At 38.1% G+C, this 17,222-nt stretch overlaps 1 protein-coding gene across 1 annotated transcript; it reads left to right on the forward strand.

Moving 5' to 3' along the window:
- The first annotated feature begins 8,236 nt into the window (after positions 1-8,236).
- Positions 8,237-10,105, forward strand: LOC129237362 (uncharacterized). The gene has a single exon (XM_054872051.1). The coding sequence runs from the start codon at positions 8,237-8,239 to the stop codon at positions 10,103-10,105; it is 1,869 nt and encodes a 622-aa protein (XP_054728026.1).
- The last annotated feature ends 7,117 nt before the right edge of the window (positions 10,106-17,222 follow it).

The following is a 17,222-nucleotide window of genomic DNA, read 5'->3' on the forward strand; positions in this document are numbered from 1 at the left end:
AAACGATGCCAAAAATCAATGCGTAAAAGCTTTTTCTTCACAGCTGAGAGAAAAACTAGGTTTGTTTTTGTTTGCTGTGGTTGATTAATGAAATAATTTTAGAAGGTTGTCCAAATTCCATCATAAGCGAGGGTTTTAATTATATAAGTGCAAATGTCTTGAATATTTTTCATATCGTCGCCATACTAATCACGTGCTCTACTAAAATCTAACCGTCTCGAAAAAATCCTCTTTGAATTAAAATAATAATTAAATTTAATTAACTAAACATTTTAAATGAATATTTTCCCAAACCAGATCTTTCTTATAAAATCACTACCTACACATTTAAAAGAAAATCACATAAAATTCCTTATTCTTTGTTTCTTTGCTTCTTTATTGTCTACCGAAAAATCTTACAGACCGAATCTTACCGAATAATTTAAGCGTGAATTAAAAAATTTTAACAAAATTAACTTAAGGCTACCTTTTTGTATACTAAACTCTAGATCTTTAGGGTAATTAATGTATATACGAATGCATCTTGTGATGGGTTCTGTGAATTTAATATAAATACGCGGTATGAAACTTGAAACATAAAAGATTGTATATGTACAAATAAACTTGAAAAATATGTTCTTCTGCAAGCCGAGTAATTTACGCCTACCAGTATAGGTTGGGAGACCATATGGCCATGATAAAGTACGCAAAGCAAAATCAAAAGTTAAGCCCAGATCTTTGATTGTGTTATTGCGACACATCTCATGACCATTTAGTGCATAATCATAAATTATTGCTTTACATTTTTTAGCAAAGGTCCCAATACAGCACCTATTAACATTCAAGTGCAAATTTGAATGAGGACATCAAGTCGTGGAACACCATTCAATGAAATTGTTCAAATAAGATTGGATATCAATGCATTGAGTGGTATTGTGAATCTCCAAAAATAGTTTTACGTCATCTGCATACATAGGGCGTTCTGCGGCCCTAAATTGTTTGGGCAGATCATGCTTATATGCGTTTCTTGTGGTATACCTGACCAAGAATTTATTGAAGTGTGCGATTTCAATTAATCTATTTGCACAAGTTTTCTATCGGCTAGGAAGCTTGAAAAAAATTCCACCGATTACCTGTTGTACCAAAGGCATGTAGGTGTTTTAAAAGTATAATTAACATAAGAATGATTCACAAAGGGTAGTAATAATGTAATAGTCTTAGCGTCTTAGGAAACAGTACAATATGGAATGTGTTTTTTTTTTTTTGGCGCTTACATCCTTTTGAGTGTTTGGCCGAGCTCCTTTTCCTATTTGTGGCGTGCGTCTTGATGTTGTTCCACAAACGGAGGGACCTACAGTTTTATGCCGACTCCGAACGGCAAATGGTTTTTAAGAGGGACTTTTTCATGGCAGAAATACATTCGAAGGTTTGTTATTGCCCGCCGAGGGGCGACCGCACTTTTTCTTCATTTTGGTCTTTCACCGAGATTCGAACCTGTGTTTTCTCTGAATTCCGAATGGAAGTCTCGCACCAACGATTCGACTACGGCTACTGTACTTATAATACAATGATTCCGTTTTTAAGTTTTTTCCGGCTAACTCCAACGTTGATAAATTAAATAGAGATTTATATAAAGTACATAACTCATAAACTACTAATAAAAGTACTTGCAAAACTGTCGCTCAATATTAAAAAATGTTTTCAAATACAGGGCTTAAAATCTCATACTCTTATCCTTTAAAATGATTCGATATTAAATTTCAAATTTTCCACTGTTATGGAATTTTGGATTTGGGAGTCTTATTTGATTTGATATTTTTACATTCATCAAGATTTCAATGATTCTTTCACTGAAAGGCCGCATTCTATCTATTGAAATTAGGGAAGTCTACCATAATTTTCTTCATTACGCACTTCAATCGTTTCATTTGGTGAGCCTGTCCCATCTTACAGTGCGCGTTGTTTGTTAATCTAAGTAGATTTGAAGCCCCCTTTCAAATAGGTGAACCTTTTACTGTTCGATGTTTACCATACATATAATTTTATATAAAAATGTCAGTCCATGTCCAAGTAACTAAAAAAAAGTATAACTGTCGAAATTTAAATAATTTCATCGTGATTTGCTACTCTTGCGTTTTTGTTGATCGACCCCTACAATTTTTCTAGCCATTTTCAAATACCTATTGAATTTTTAAAAATCTTCAATTCATGAATTTTGCAACCACTTTTATACCGGAACACTAAAATTTATCGTACAAAATATTTAATTTATTAAATTGCACAGTAAGCCTCTAATGGCATTCTAAGAAGACATCATTAGCTGCTATAAATAACAGCTGCCAATATGCGCCTCAATAAAGTAGACACAAAATTTCCAATAAACTCACATTCGAGCACAACTTTAGATTATTAAAAGCATCACTGATAAGATATAATGATGAATATAACTGTTGACACTCACCACCAAATCAGAAGCAACGGACGTCTTAGTATAAACATTTTTTTCACACTTTCTTTAAGCTGCTTAAGCGAATTCACTCGAATTGAATTTCCACTGTTGACTAGCTTTGTACGGGTATTTGAGTATTCGAAATTGAAAAATGAAGTAATAAGCGCATTGACATAGCAAGCCCTTGGCAGCAACTATGAAATCACTTAATCACTTAAAGGCCTTCCGGCGCACTGACCATAAAATTTAAGCGCATTTAATGCCTTAAAAGCCAAGAAGCTTGCACTGAGACGGCTTGGCTCGCGTCGGAAATTTCGCGCGCCAAAAAAATTGAACGTAAAATCCACGCGTATGCGCCTAATGGAAATTTGATTTTTTTAGCTGCGACTGCTGTGCCTCCAAACCACTTATTTCCACGCAAATGGTTGCAATGCAACTGACTAAGCGACCGCCTGCTTGGCTATGCATTGGCCACAACGATTTTGTGCATTAGACGAAATTCGCACAACAGGCGACACAGAAAAGAAATTGCGCGCAATGCCGAAGCGAGCCGCTTCGACGGAGACGATGTGCTGACAGCTCCCACGACCGAACTGAGCGTTGCGATTAAGGCGCGCTGTCGATGGGTTTGTCAGCCTTACTGGCTATTTACTTTAGCTGTGAACGGATTTTGGCGCCTAAAAGCAGGCAACACTTGCAAGTTGTTTTTTTCGTTTTCTTTTGCCTTGAATTGTATTTTTTGTTTTGTGTATGCGCTGCTAATACTTGGGCCAAGTTAAGTTGTTCCGTTGCTTGTTTTTACTTGTGGTTGTTTTCTTACTTATTCTTCTTCTTATTCGTCTACTTCTACTTCTAGATTTTGTTTTTTCATGTTTCATTTGCCTAGTCGGCGAATTTTTGTTGTCATGCGCACTACTTAGTCACGTGCATTTTGACACTCACACTTTTGAAAATCTAAGTATGCGTTCACTTTGCTTTTGCTTGGCTTGCAACTACTTTTAGGCACAGATACATATTTGTATGCGAACAAATGTATGTGCGTGTATGTGACTCTGTGAATAGTTTTGCTCCATGTGCCACAAGTTGTGAGTGTATTTGCCCTGCATTCGCATTGTAAACAGATGGCGGGCAAATTTCATTCATGATTGATTCTGCACAAACACAACCTCAACCCCACACTACACATACACACATACATTTATTCAAACATATTTGTGCATACAGCCAGACAAATAAAGCGGTAGACAATAATTTGATTGAATAGTCAAATCCGTAGGCGAGCGGAGTTGCAAGAGCAGCAGAGTAAGCTGTTGTTCTTGCCAACAATATACCAACAATAAGTACATATTTAGTGTTGTTGCAATGCTTGTTGACGCTGTTGTCTGTTTTGTTTGAGTTGCTTGCAGTACAGTGGTTATTTTCTTGTGCTCGTCTTGTTTTCCTGCCTGCCGCTTGGGTTTTCTTGCTTTTAAGTGGAATTGCTGTCTATTTTGGCTGTTCACTTGTTGTTGTTACATTTCTAATAAGTATTTGTGTAGAAAATTATTTATTTGCTCGTTGTTACTGCATCATTGCCAATGCGTGTTGGTATGCCACTCACCCATTTCGTATTATATAGGGAATGTTCATTTAAAGGGTGCCCCTTGAAATATACAAAAAAATTAAAATTTTATATATTAAATTCCAATAAAAAGTGCATACATTTGGGTTTTGTATGGGATACCATATTCGATAAATGACCGGCTACATGCAGTTGAATTGAGGATACCCAGAAAGTTTCCAAGCACTCAGCCATTGCTTAAGTCATCGAGAGGGAAGATTTAAAGGATAGGGAAGGACAAGTGAATTGGTTAGTAATTTTTTTAAGAATCTTAGCATTTTATCGAGGTAAAGATAATGTATTATTAGCATTATTATTTTTATTAACCATAAAATATAAAATATAACCAAAAATAATAATTAATATTAAGCACTAGCTGCTGTTGAAGTTTCATTGGCGCAATGATTTTGATGAAAACAGGACGCCACGCTATTCAGCTCTATTCTGGTGGCGGAACTTGTTCTTCTTATACACTCCAGACAGCCTTATTTTACCAGTAACTCTCATTTGAGCTTAAAACTCCACCTTTGGCTACAAGTGGCACGTCTAGCGTCATTTCCATATGACAAATGACGCTGGCGAAACCCTTAGTACCTATTCTAACCTTGACTTCAAAAATTTTAAAGAAGCTCAGAATAGGAAGAAAGCTGGTCCTCACCCGCTTCAAACTACCGTTTTTGGTAAACAGTAGTTTATAATTTACCAAAATCTTGGTAAATTAAGTTAGAGAATAATTAAAGTGATACTTCATATGACGGTGTGTCCGCAAGGAAGGAGGCAAGGAATCGGATTTTACACCTCAAATGATGGCATATGTTCAACGAAGAATTGAGGACCAGAAAAAGAAGAACAAGACTAGCTGCGGTGGCTATCGATATAATATATATTCTCCATACATCCGCCCCAAAAGCTGTACCCTTAAATCTAGCGAAAACCGTTCTGCGGCAGAGAAAATGCTCAGCACGAAATGTGCATAATGGAATTTTAATGATGCCTACGGTGGCCTGGTTTTTCTTTGGGTTCTTCGTTCTTTCATGGCAGAAATACCCTGGGAGGTTTGCCATTGTCTACCGAGGAGCGACCGCCATTAGATGAAGCCCTTTCTTCATTTTGGTCTATCACTGAGATTCGAATCTACGTTTTCCCTGAAATACGCATGATAGTCACGCACCAACCCATTCGGCTACGGCGGCCGCCGCAGTATGGTAAATGCTTTATACTAAATTGCTAATAGACGATCTGAATGTGGCACCCTTTATATATGATTGGCTCATTTAAAAGTTGCACCAAATTGAGCAAATTCCTCATAAATATTATAGTTACACACGATTGATTGACAAAATTCTCATCGATTAATTTTGGTTTATGTTCAATATGATGTAGTATTAAATTTAAAAGGTTTTATTGACCAACAGACCCACCTCGGCCATCTTCAACCTTAATTCCCCAACAGATGTCTACTGTATTGACTAGTCCAAAACAACGTAAAGCTCGTTCGGATTCTGGTTGAATATCTGCACACTCTCCTGTTTGTGTAAAATTTTATGAGTGATTGTTAAACCGACTTCCGTCCAAATTCATTCCCGCCTATAAGTATGCAGCAAGTTGTGTTTTTTAGTTATCATTGCATTTGCCGGCCAGATCGCTACATCTTTCAAAGCGCTTATGAAATGATAAATTTAAAGCGTACATTGACATTGCTTGCATAATACCTGTGTACATCAGCTCTTGATGCTACCAACAAAAGCGACTCCACGAGTCACCGAGTTACAATAAATTTATGCCAAGGTTTAGTCGTACCATACTAATGGGCGTTACAAATTTTCAAGAGCTATAAAGCTCAAATAAATAAATGCATTACGGATCTGACCGGGTGACCTTGATAATAGTCTTCTTTTTTACTCCGCACAACGATTCCAATGTTGCTCCGTCGATTACACCGCTACTACAGTTCCCTTGAATTCCTGCACGCCCCTATGATGAGTTCTTTTGTGGTGCAAGATCCAGTCGTTATCTCCGGTTTAGGTCGCACACAGAAAGATGTGCCCACAGCTGCTTCACGACTCTAGCATGGAATGATGAATGAAGCTGCGAATATTTATAAAAGCGATCAACATTACCTTAAGTGGCGACTTGGACATTCTTGATTGCGTTCGTCACTTTCTTTCTACTACTAACTTTGCTTATTCAGTCTTAGAGTCATACTGAAACATTCTTATCTTTTTTGAAGTTATTATCCAACTCATCCAACCTCTGCTCTTACTCTGACAGAGGTACAAGGTCGGTTTTCGTATGCGTAGATTGATTTTTCGATTTCTCTTCCATTTTAAAGACTTCACTAAAAATTTGCTTTCGAAAAATACGCATCAAAATTAAATTATTTTGAGATTATTCCGATGCTGAATATTTTACTATAGGGTTTTTAAAGTGATATATCTTTGGTTTTGTTAAAGATTTAAATTGTTTTTTTTTTTACTGTTTTTGATAAGATATATGTGTATAAGAATTATGTTTACAAAACATTTTTTTGTTAAAAATTGTTGTGAAACATTTTTTTGTCAGCTTTGAAAGACATCCTTCTCTCCCTTCAGATTTTTTTCATCGGTAGCTAAGACTATGCTTAGTAATGCCTGAAAATTTCAGGGTGGGATCTCCATAAATTTTTGAGTTATATTTAAATACGTACAGCAAAATAGTGAAAAATGCCATGCATTTGTTTATTAATGATGGTAGAAACGCTTCGATGAGATGCTTCGAACAGATATAATATTCGAGTACGTCAGCTGGAGCATTGACTTTTCACTGGTTCGAAAACCTAATCGATTGGAATGATACTTTCTGGGATTACTGAGTATAGTTTCGAGTATTAAACTTGCGATAGCGGACCAAAACTGACGGCATATTCTAACAACTTGACTGTCAGGTAAGTGCCCTCAAACGATGAGTGAAATACTCACAAGGACGCTCAGAGAAATCTACAAGTGAACGGAATTTGTCGGACTGGAGAGCGTGCAAAGGATTGCAGGAATATGTCGTAAACGGCAACAGAAAGACTTCTCGACTGACATCCATTCAAATTAGTAGTGAGGAACTCAGCCAAAAGATCTAAAACGGAGGTTGACTGGACAATTCTCTCAAAGGCTTTTTTGCGCACATTACATACAGGATATAAACGGAAAGTCAGACTACGGCATGAGGCCCGTTTGTGAAATAGAACAGAATGACTGGTAGAGGGGTTTAGAATCCGATTACCACGCATAGTATTTCTTTACAGATGGATCCAAAATGTCGGAAGGAGTAGGGCCATCTTTCAGGCTTTGTAATCACTGTAGCATATTTCAAGGCGACACTGGCACAAACATCTTCATCGCTAGTCAAGCTGCTATTAAGGCAATAATGGTTGTAATGCATAGCTTGGAAAGCCTGCAACTCTGAAGACCCAAACTGGATGAGCTCTGTGAGGAAAGATAAATCACAATTAACTGGGTTACATACACCAGGGTACAACGGAATAGAGGGAAATGAGAGAGTTGACGAGCTTGCTTAGGCAGGTACCTGCTTGCCTAAGATGATTATGCCGAACACTCTTAATTTTGAAGACGACCACTCGGAATTCAGAGAGAATGTAGGTTCGAATCTCGGTGAAAGACCAAATTAAGAAAAACCTTTTTATGATAGTGGTCGCCCTTCGGCAGTCAATGGCAAACCTCCGAGTGTATTTCTGCCTCATAAAAAATATCTGCCGTTCGGAATCGGCTTGAAACTGTATGTCCCTCCATGTGTGGAACAACATCAAGACGCACGCCATAAATAGGAGGAGGAGCTCGGCCAAACACCCAAGAAGGGTGTACGCGCCAATTATATATATATATATATATTTATAGATAAACAAATTTTGAGGAAAATTTACGACATTGTCCAAAAAACTTGAATGAATTGAAATGAAATCGTTTTATTTACTTCATGCTTCAACTGGGACCAAAGACTTGGTATCGAAGACATCTCTTTTATACGCTGAGGGGTATTAGAAATCCTCTAAAGTCACAGACAAACAATTTTTAATGGAATATTGCGAGTAAAGCAAATATTTTCTTAACAATTACAATTTGCTGGTATTTGTGTGTAAATCGCTGAGTGTTGGCTAAAGCAGCTCCCGAGTACTTATTACTATTTCAATTTTGTCATTGGTGCTGAACGCAGATAAAGTAATGCTTTGGTTTAAAGCACACGTTTCCAGTGCGCTTCTGGAACTAGTAACGAATTACTCCGTCGAAGAGGTGACGCAGCTTCATCGTCGCGATGCAATCGACCGAGTAATTGCAACTGTACATGCACAACGCGCCATACTATCGATCGCCTACTTCGGCGCTATCAGCGACATTGAACCTTACATAACTGCCGGCAATACAACGCCGAAATTTGTGATGTCTCCTGGATGCAATGACCCACTGGGCGGTGCTGTGGTGGCAGACAAATTTAGCAGCAACATATTTTATATTGCAGTCGGCCATTTGACGCGTAATCCCATGTGGCAACGCATGAACGATGTGCTGAACAATATACAGAGTCGTGTGCGTGGATTGTTTGTGGTGCCACGGCACGTGACACGTCGTCAGGTACATGTCGATCAGGTAAGCGAGCACTTTGAGTGGTGTTGGCGCAATGGGTTTATCAATGCGCTGGTATTAGTGGACAACGCAACGGGCGGCGGACACAAAACATCATTCGCCGTCTATGGTTATGAACGATTTCCGCAATTTCGCATGCGACAGATGCCCGTGCAAGCGGTGTGGTTCAGCGATAAATTGAAGAATTTCCATCGAAGCAGCATTCGCACTACTTATCTCTACGATCCGCCGCGTGTTTTTCAACTAAAAACGACACAAAACAAGTTCCAAATAGTTGGGTATGCAGCACAAATGCTAATGGCGCTCGTCAAGACTCACAATGCTACGCTGGATTTGGTGGCGTTAGACAATTCGAGTCGCTCCAATATTATGAGTATCGTTGATCAGATTCGCCGCGGTAGCTTGGATATGTCGATGAATCCGTACTTCTTCTATCCGGGTGTGCGTTTGAGCTATCCGATATGTATGCAGCAGTTTACTGTTTTGCTACCATCTAGCGGCGAAATAGAGCGTTTTCGTTACTTTGTGCGCCCCTTTCAGACACACACGTGGTTCTGCTTTCTACTCGGTCTCTTCTATTTGAGTTTTATGCGCCGTTTGTCGGACCGCATAAATGCCTATAGACATCCACACATGCGACCGAGCTTTGGACGTGGTTGCCTTGAAGTGTGGCGGCTGCTACTCTTCCTACCTATCAACATGCCGAGCGAACGCAAACGCTTTCACTGGCACAACGCAGTTACTCATTTGCTTACTGCCGTTCTAGGTTTCATACTCACTAATCTTTACCAGGCTTCACTTACCAGCTTTCTGGCCACGGCAGTATTTCGTCCACAATTGGACACATTGACGGCACTAATGAGACACAATGTTAGCATAAATACGAATACGAACGAAGTGGAGTTCTTACGCAACAGTAGCAGTTTGCCTAGAGACTTCGGGCGGCTGTTGAAACCACGTGATGCCATCGAATTGAGAAATGAGTTATTCGCATTTCGGCCGGACGCTTATGCTGCATGTGCAGATGTGGTGGACTTTACGTTAGAGCAGCAGAAGCATATGGACCGTAAGCCCTTGCATGAGTGTGCAGAAAGTATAACCACATTGCCTTTCGGATTTTTGCTACCCAACCGCTCCCCCTTCGAGCATATAGTGAATCGGTTCATTTTGCGCGCAGAGGCGGCAGGTTTGACAGTTAAGTGGATGCAGAGCGCCAAAACTGATGGATTTCATGCGGGTATATTACAGAATCGTAAAAAAATATTGCCACTGAAGCGACCATTGAATTGGGAATATTTTCAATTCGCTTGGATTGTGTGGTCCGCAGGACTGCTAAGTGCTTCATGTGTATTCGCTTTGGAGAACTTGCGGCATTACATGCAGAGACAGAAGCGAATTATGGCGCGTCGATGTCTGCTCTACGTTTTGAGATTTTTAGAAAAACTTTGAAGTCGTAAAACATGCAAAAATTTTAATCAAGAACGAAGAGGTTTGAATAATTCTGCAAATAAATGGCACTTACTATTGTAGTATTTAACTCATATTGAAAGCTTTCTATTTATTTCAATTATTCGTTCCACTGCTTGTTGAAGGTATGTATACAAAAAGCCAACAGAACATTCGATGCAGAGATAGCTTGCTAGGATGTAGTTCCATGTGAACATAGTGGCACAAAGTCCTGACACAATTGGACAGTTGTTACAAATGGTCTGATGATCTACACAGTGATGCTTGAAGTAAAAAAAATTTATGTATTTAGTACAGATACATAAACATTATTTCGAATTCTCAATCGGCCTCTGGACTAGATGGACTGCTCTCCAAAAGACGTCATTTTTCTAGAAAAAATGAGAGGAAAGTCTTAGGGAAATGGATGAGGCTATATGTATAAAACTTAGTAGTCCATCAACACAAGGAAAAGGGGAAAGCTGTTCATATCCTGAATAGACTGAAGTTCTTTGGTATGTCAACTTTGAGCACCAAACAATTCTACATAAGTAAACACGGTTTTATACGAGGTATACTCAAAGCGTAAGTTCTTTCTTATGAGGAATGCGAATATTTTCATGAATGTACTAACGTTTGATGGCATGATTAGAACCTAAGTATTCTGTTCTAAACCTACTAATTTCTCATAGAGCTTTCAAATTGGAGCTGTTGGTATATAAACATTAATTGGTAAGAGACGCCGCAAATTCTGGATTGTTGTGAGCTGTCTCGAAACTAGTGGGGTGTACTATTAATTTTGTCTTTTTGTAGTTTTAAGATGACATAGGTTAGGTTAAAATGGTTGCTTAAGGAGTCGGCACACTTGGACGAAGAAATCGAATTCATCATTTGTGATACCATTGTGAAGGAAGACTGATGGGATGAAAGGGGAGGGGGAGAGAGGTGGGGGTGTGCTGGTTAGAAGTATGGGTTTACAGTGTGTAGATTATGAACGATGACTGTGTTGAAGTTGCGTCAACCGCATGAAGTTCATCAGATTTTTAATGTCAAGGCCTTCAATATCAGCAGGCGAACCAAAGAAGTAAAAGCCAAGATGCAGTGCATCTAAGGAGAAGGTGTTGAGAAGATTTATATCATCCTCCATACATTCAACGCAAAAAAGGTTTCGAGGTAGTTCCAAATCTCACAGCGTGCACGCGGATATTGTACTGTGAGAACACCCACGAAGTTCGGGAGCTGAGATTTTATCAATCTCAGAAGATCGCTCGAGCGCCCCCGATCCACACGTGACTAGAAGGATTTCGTGACTTTACAGGTTTGTGTACTTGCCTAGCGCTCGATGAGTTGGCGTGAAGCCATCTTTGCAGGAGCAGATCGTGGTGGCCAAGGGGTTTCCAATCCTCTCCCTTCGCGGGAAAATTACCTCACATGTCTCTTATCTGGCCAGCTCATACGCCTCACAGTTTCCCGCACTGTCGCTGTGACCAGGAACCCAGATGAGCCTTATGACAAAGAATTCAAACCAGGTGGTCAAGGAACAGTTTCACCTGTACCATCATTGACCCGAAGGACCTAATTGTAAAGTAAATATTTACTTTCTTGACTGTTAGTTCCCATGTGAGCACCTAATCAACTGCTTTTTTGACTGCGACTACCTCTACTACGTTTCTGCTACGGAGAACTATTTTTTCCGACCGGATCATCGGAAAACCACTTCCATTCTGTCGACTAAGTCAGAATTTCGGTTAACCCATGAATGGTCGATGGGAGCCGTTGTCTTGTGGCTTATGTTCAATCTTTCCAGGGTCGAATACTATAAAGAATAAAATTTTAAATCTCTAAATATGTAAATCTCTAGATATGTGGGATTTATGTACTTAGCTATACGCGGAGAATGTGGCTGGTAGTATTTTATTAGGTGTAAGTTTTTATCAAGTAAAAAGTTCTTAACGTGTTTTCGCTATATTTCGACGATGAGGGTAATTGAAAGTGAATTGAAGAAAGGTGCGTTCGAGTTGGGTCCCACACATTATATCAGGTCAGTCCATAAGTTCATGCGTTTTTTAAAGGTGGTTTTTAAAGGTGGCTTAAAGTATAATATATATTAATCAATAATATATTTTCCTTCATTATTTATAATTTCTTCCCAACGTTTAGGGACATTTTTAATTCCCTGCTCAAAAAATTGTTTGTCCTTGGAGCCAAAATATGCTTCGATATCCCTTTTTCTAGCTTCTTTTGAGGAGTAGTTTTTGTTACTCATATGGGATTGAAGTCCATGGAAAAGGTGATAATCACAAGATGCAATATCCGGAGAGTATGGTGGATACGGCATTAGTTCCCATCTGAGCTCGTTCAGCTTGCCTAATGTTTGCCTTGCGGTATGAGGTCTTGCGTTGTCGTGGTGAAACAAAACTTTGCGTCTATTCACTAAAGACGGTAAATTTTTGTTAAGTGCCTCATTCAGGTTTGATAGCTGATGGGAATAATAATCAGCAGTTATCGTCTGGTTTGGTTCCAGAAGTTCATAATAAACAATACCGCCCATATCTCACCAAATAGACAGGAGAATCTTCTCGGTTCTGGTGTTTAATCTTTATGTAACAATTGGCGTTTGGGAACAGGATTATTGTAAAAGACCAATTGTTCATCACCAGTAACGATACGGTTCAAAAAACTTTCATTTTCAAGCCGTTGCAGCAGCTGAGAACACACATTCACTCTCTGCTGAAGGTTGGCGACGGAAAGACTATGCGGAACCCATTTTCCTTGCTTTGAAACCTTTCCCAACTGAACCAGGTGCCTATGAACTGTTTCATGCGATGAACTTAACCTCTGAGCTATCATATCGACTGTCAAATTTGGCTCAGCTTCCACGAGTTCGAGCAAGGCGTCGGTGTTAAAGACTTCAGGACGACCAGCGTGCGGGGCATCCTCCACGTCGCAGTTACCACTTCGGAATTTTGAAAACCACTTTTGCGCAGTCCTTGCGCTCACAGTATCCTCTCCGTGAACAGTGTTTATTTCTGCAGCAGCAGTTGTTGCATTTTTACCACTTTTATAAAAAAAAATACAAAATATGCCTCTTATACGTGTTCGAAGATTCCATTTTATTTTTTAACAACACGTGCCTCTATCCGCGATTAAAATCACTTGTTGAATGCACAATATATCAAAGAAAATATAAATGGGTTAAATACGCATGAACTTATGGACTGACCTGATATTAAACGCCTTGGAAACGGTACTGGACAAGTGCTTCGTAGACTAGTTTGAACGAATGCAAGAGTGTTGATTAATATGGAGAATATTTTTAAAAATAATAAAATCGTGCGAAGCACCAGTGTTCATTTTTCCATTGTTGGCTAGCAATATAAATAGTAACCCTCGTAACTTTATATTCACTAAACAAATTAAAGTTACTGAGAACATGGTTTTTTACCAATATACATACGTAACTTATGTAAATTTTTCACACGAACATGCGGATGAAATGGTGTTCGACGAAATCGGTCAATACCCACGCCCAGCTCCCACATAGCGGAAATTTTCTAAAATGTCGGTATATCTCATATAAATATATTGTATTTAATGTAAATATAGCAAAATTGGTAACATTTGGTAAAAGCGATAAACCCAAAAACTAGAATAAGATTAAAGAAAGATTTGGGAAAACGAAAGATGCCACACCCATTTTCTGATAAATGTTTGTATCTTGGTAGTGACTTATTAAAACTCGTTCACGCTTGAAACTCGTCTTGTTCTCCATCCAATTGAGACAACTCATAAATATGAGATTGGATAAAAACCACGCCCACTTGTTATATGTGAAAGCTGAGTTTTCGTCTGATGTTGCAAGCTAAATTATTCTAAAATGCGTGTAGGTATATAAAGTTCGATTTAGACGAAATTTAGTCTTCCTTCTTGTCTATTTAACTTTTATTTTAAAAGTTCTGAGGACTACCATCCATTTGGATAGGAAAGAAAAAATAAATTAAGTTAAAGAGGCTTGCGTGGATGTAGGCGTGTAATAGAGAAATGAATAAGATCATTAATAAATAAATATAATTTTTTTAACTCAGCAAACCAATACTCAATTTATTCAATTAAAACACATCAAAAGAAATTATCAAACACACAATCAAATTAGTAAATCGTTAGGCCGTCTTTAATGGTGGTGACTAGTTTCCTTGCCTTGAGAAGTAGGGTGGTGATGGTGTTGTTTTAGGTGTTGGAGTGCGTGTTGTGCGTGAGCTCCATGGTCGCCGTGTTGGGCCCCTAGCACATGTGAAACATCAGCGGAAGCAAGTCCCAATGCGGCGAGCAATAAAGTGAAAAAAATATAGAACTGCAAGAAAAGCAGAATTAGCAATGGAAAATAACCCAAAGATCACTATTTTTAAAATATTTCAATCAATTAAAAAAGAAGAACTTAGAACGTTACTCACTTTCATTTTTATTTAATGCGACTAGACCAGTCAATTGTCAACTGCGACGCTGAGAGCTGAAGGCAATCCTTTTATACAAATGAGTTAGGCGAATGTGTCACAATTGAGAGAACGTCTTGAAGTATGCATATACATTCTTATATATGTATGTACAAACAGAAATGTTTATATATACATTCATAAGCTAATATGCATATACATACATATGGTTAATTAGTCCTAACATACGCGATGTCCGGTAGTCGTTTATGGTTAGCTAACACCTGGTAACGAGCATTTGACTTGTGACTTCCGATGATTATTAATGTGAGAGGGTGATAGCGATATAGACTAACTGGTACCCGTTTGCTATAAAAATAAATACTGGTTTCGAAATTAGATTCTAATTTTATACAGTTATATGAATATTTCTCGAAATCGGTCAAATCGTGTATATGTTTGTGCGGATAAATATTTGAGTGCACAAATAAAATTAATTCAAGTTTTGTTTGTCTACATTTATAAAAACAGATGATATATAGTACGTGTCTCTTAGTCGCTTGCTTTCTTTTCTGTTTAATGACATAAAAAAATAATAATCAAAATAAATAGGCTGCGTTTTGTGTTTGTACTTGTAGTACATTAAGCAACCTCAACTGGTTTATAAACGGGAATTTCAAAATCATATGACCGAGTTTTTTTTATTACAAGCAACCGGATGAGCCCCTTATTTTAATTGGCACTTTATGTAGAATTTTAAACAAACTTAATAAATAAATCGAGATTTAAATTAACTTGAAATATTTTAGTTAAAAAGTAAATAAAGTTTGAATATTTGTGATGGACTAAAGTAGAAATGAAAATATCTAAAATGATCCAGAGATTCTATGGTGAATGCTGGGTAGAGCTGAGCCCAATCTTTGCCTAGGATATGAAACATCGGAATGGCGGAGCATACTTCTTATAGCTGGCTTTTCATGTGCGGAAATAGTCAAGTAACAAATCATATAACACATGGGCTGAAAAGTCCCGGGCCTACCAAAGAAAATACGCTCTTTTTTGTTCAAAATTAGCTTTATGCATCAATAAAATTTCCATGACGAACAACACAATCATTCCAGCGTTGCTCTAACATTTCAATACCACTTTTGTAGAACGATTTATCTTTTGCCTCAAAATAGGTCTCAGTTTCAGCGATAACCTCCACTGCGTTGTGCATCTTCGGTGTTTCTACGACCACGTTGAAAGTCAGGAAACCATCATTTTTTGTTGTTTCTGATGGAGTGGAGTCTCCATAACACTTTTCAAGCTATTGCTTTACTTGAACGGTATTTTTTCTGATCAAGAAGCAGTGCAAAATTAAAACAATTCGTTTAGCACAATAACTTCCGAACTAATGAATGTAATATCAAGGAATTTTTAAAGCTGTCCTTTTAAGGTTAGTACTAACTGAAAAAAGAGGTGAATGTAGTTTTACATAGCGCCGTCTATGTGTCAGCCCACGTGTTACAGATGTAAGTACAGTTAAATGTTGTTCCAAAAGTCCCCAAGTCTTGTTTTAACGAACCGCGCTAATAAAATACAAGCTAACTTACTAACATGGCGACTTATAGTAACAACTAGTGATGCTTAAGAACTAAGAGATAAACTATGTTTACTTATACATGCTACTCATATATAAGAGAAGTAAGTAAGATGTAACTCGCTTGAGACATCGCTATCACGCGTCGAGTGTGCCTACCAAAAATTTGCATCGCTTAAATTTTGATGAAGATGTTGTACTACAGTCTGTCTAATGGAAGCGTGGCCAGCAAAATTCAGACTTAACCGTAAGCCTGGTGAAATTTGTTAGTTTTGTGAGAAATTTAGAAAGCGTTTAAAGCGAGAATATTTACGTAATATGCACGGATGAATAATCCTTTTGGGTGAATAGTTACATACGTGGGTCCTGGTTCACTGCTGATAATCAACAAGTTCAACGAATTGTTAAGCATCCAATGAAGGTTTATGTATGGGCTGCTTCTCCGAGAAAGGAATTGGCCATTTATTTGTGTTTAACGCCAATTTGAATGCAGTTTTGATGAATAAAATTGCCAAAAACCATTATTACCCTCAGCTGCGACGATGTTTGTAAGAACTATCGAACCTTGGGTTTTAAAAGAAGATCGAGATCCCAAGCATCGAAGCCGAAGATGTGTGAGGTGGAATCATCAAAATGGGATTGAAATGTTGGATTAGGATTCGCAGTCGACTGATGCTAACCCAATTGAATACATTTCGCAATAGCTAAACAAAAATTCAAAGGTAAATAAATATGGATTTGCCCACAGTTTTGAAGGGAATTTATTCCGATTAAGAAATCTAATGGGGACTTTAAACCCAATCGCAATACCACCTTTTTTGCCCAAGGTACTTGAGCGTGCATGCTCAGATCTAGTTTTAGATCCTACAGGAGCTATGTAACGGTGCAAATTAGAGTATCGGATGACATCAGACTCAAAATTGATAACGATGACGTGGCTTTATTAACACTTCTGGGTCATTCCAAAGCTTTCGACATTGTTAATCAAGAACTTTTAGCCTTGAAGCTTAACATCTTTTGAATTATCATTACATTTAATGTTATCATATTTCGCTCAAAAGCTGTTTATGCCGGTGACATTATATCTAACTACTTACCCATAGCTAAA

The sequence above is a fragment of the Anastrepha obliqua genome, chromosome 2 (genome assembly GCF_027943255.1).
Source record: "Anastrepha obliqua isolate idAnaObli1 chromosome 2, idAnaObli1_1.0, whole genome shotgun sequence".
Lineage (NCBI taxonomy): Eukaryota > Metazoa > Arthropoda > Insecta > Diptera > Tephritidae > Anastrepha > Anastrepha obliqua.

Bases quoted from the DNA above. Each gene is read 5' to 3' on its own strand.
- LOC129237362 (XM_054872051.1), top strand. From the start codon at position 8,237: ATGCTTTGGTTTAAAGCACACGTTTCCAGTGCGCTTCTGGAACTAGTA.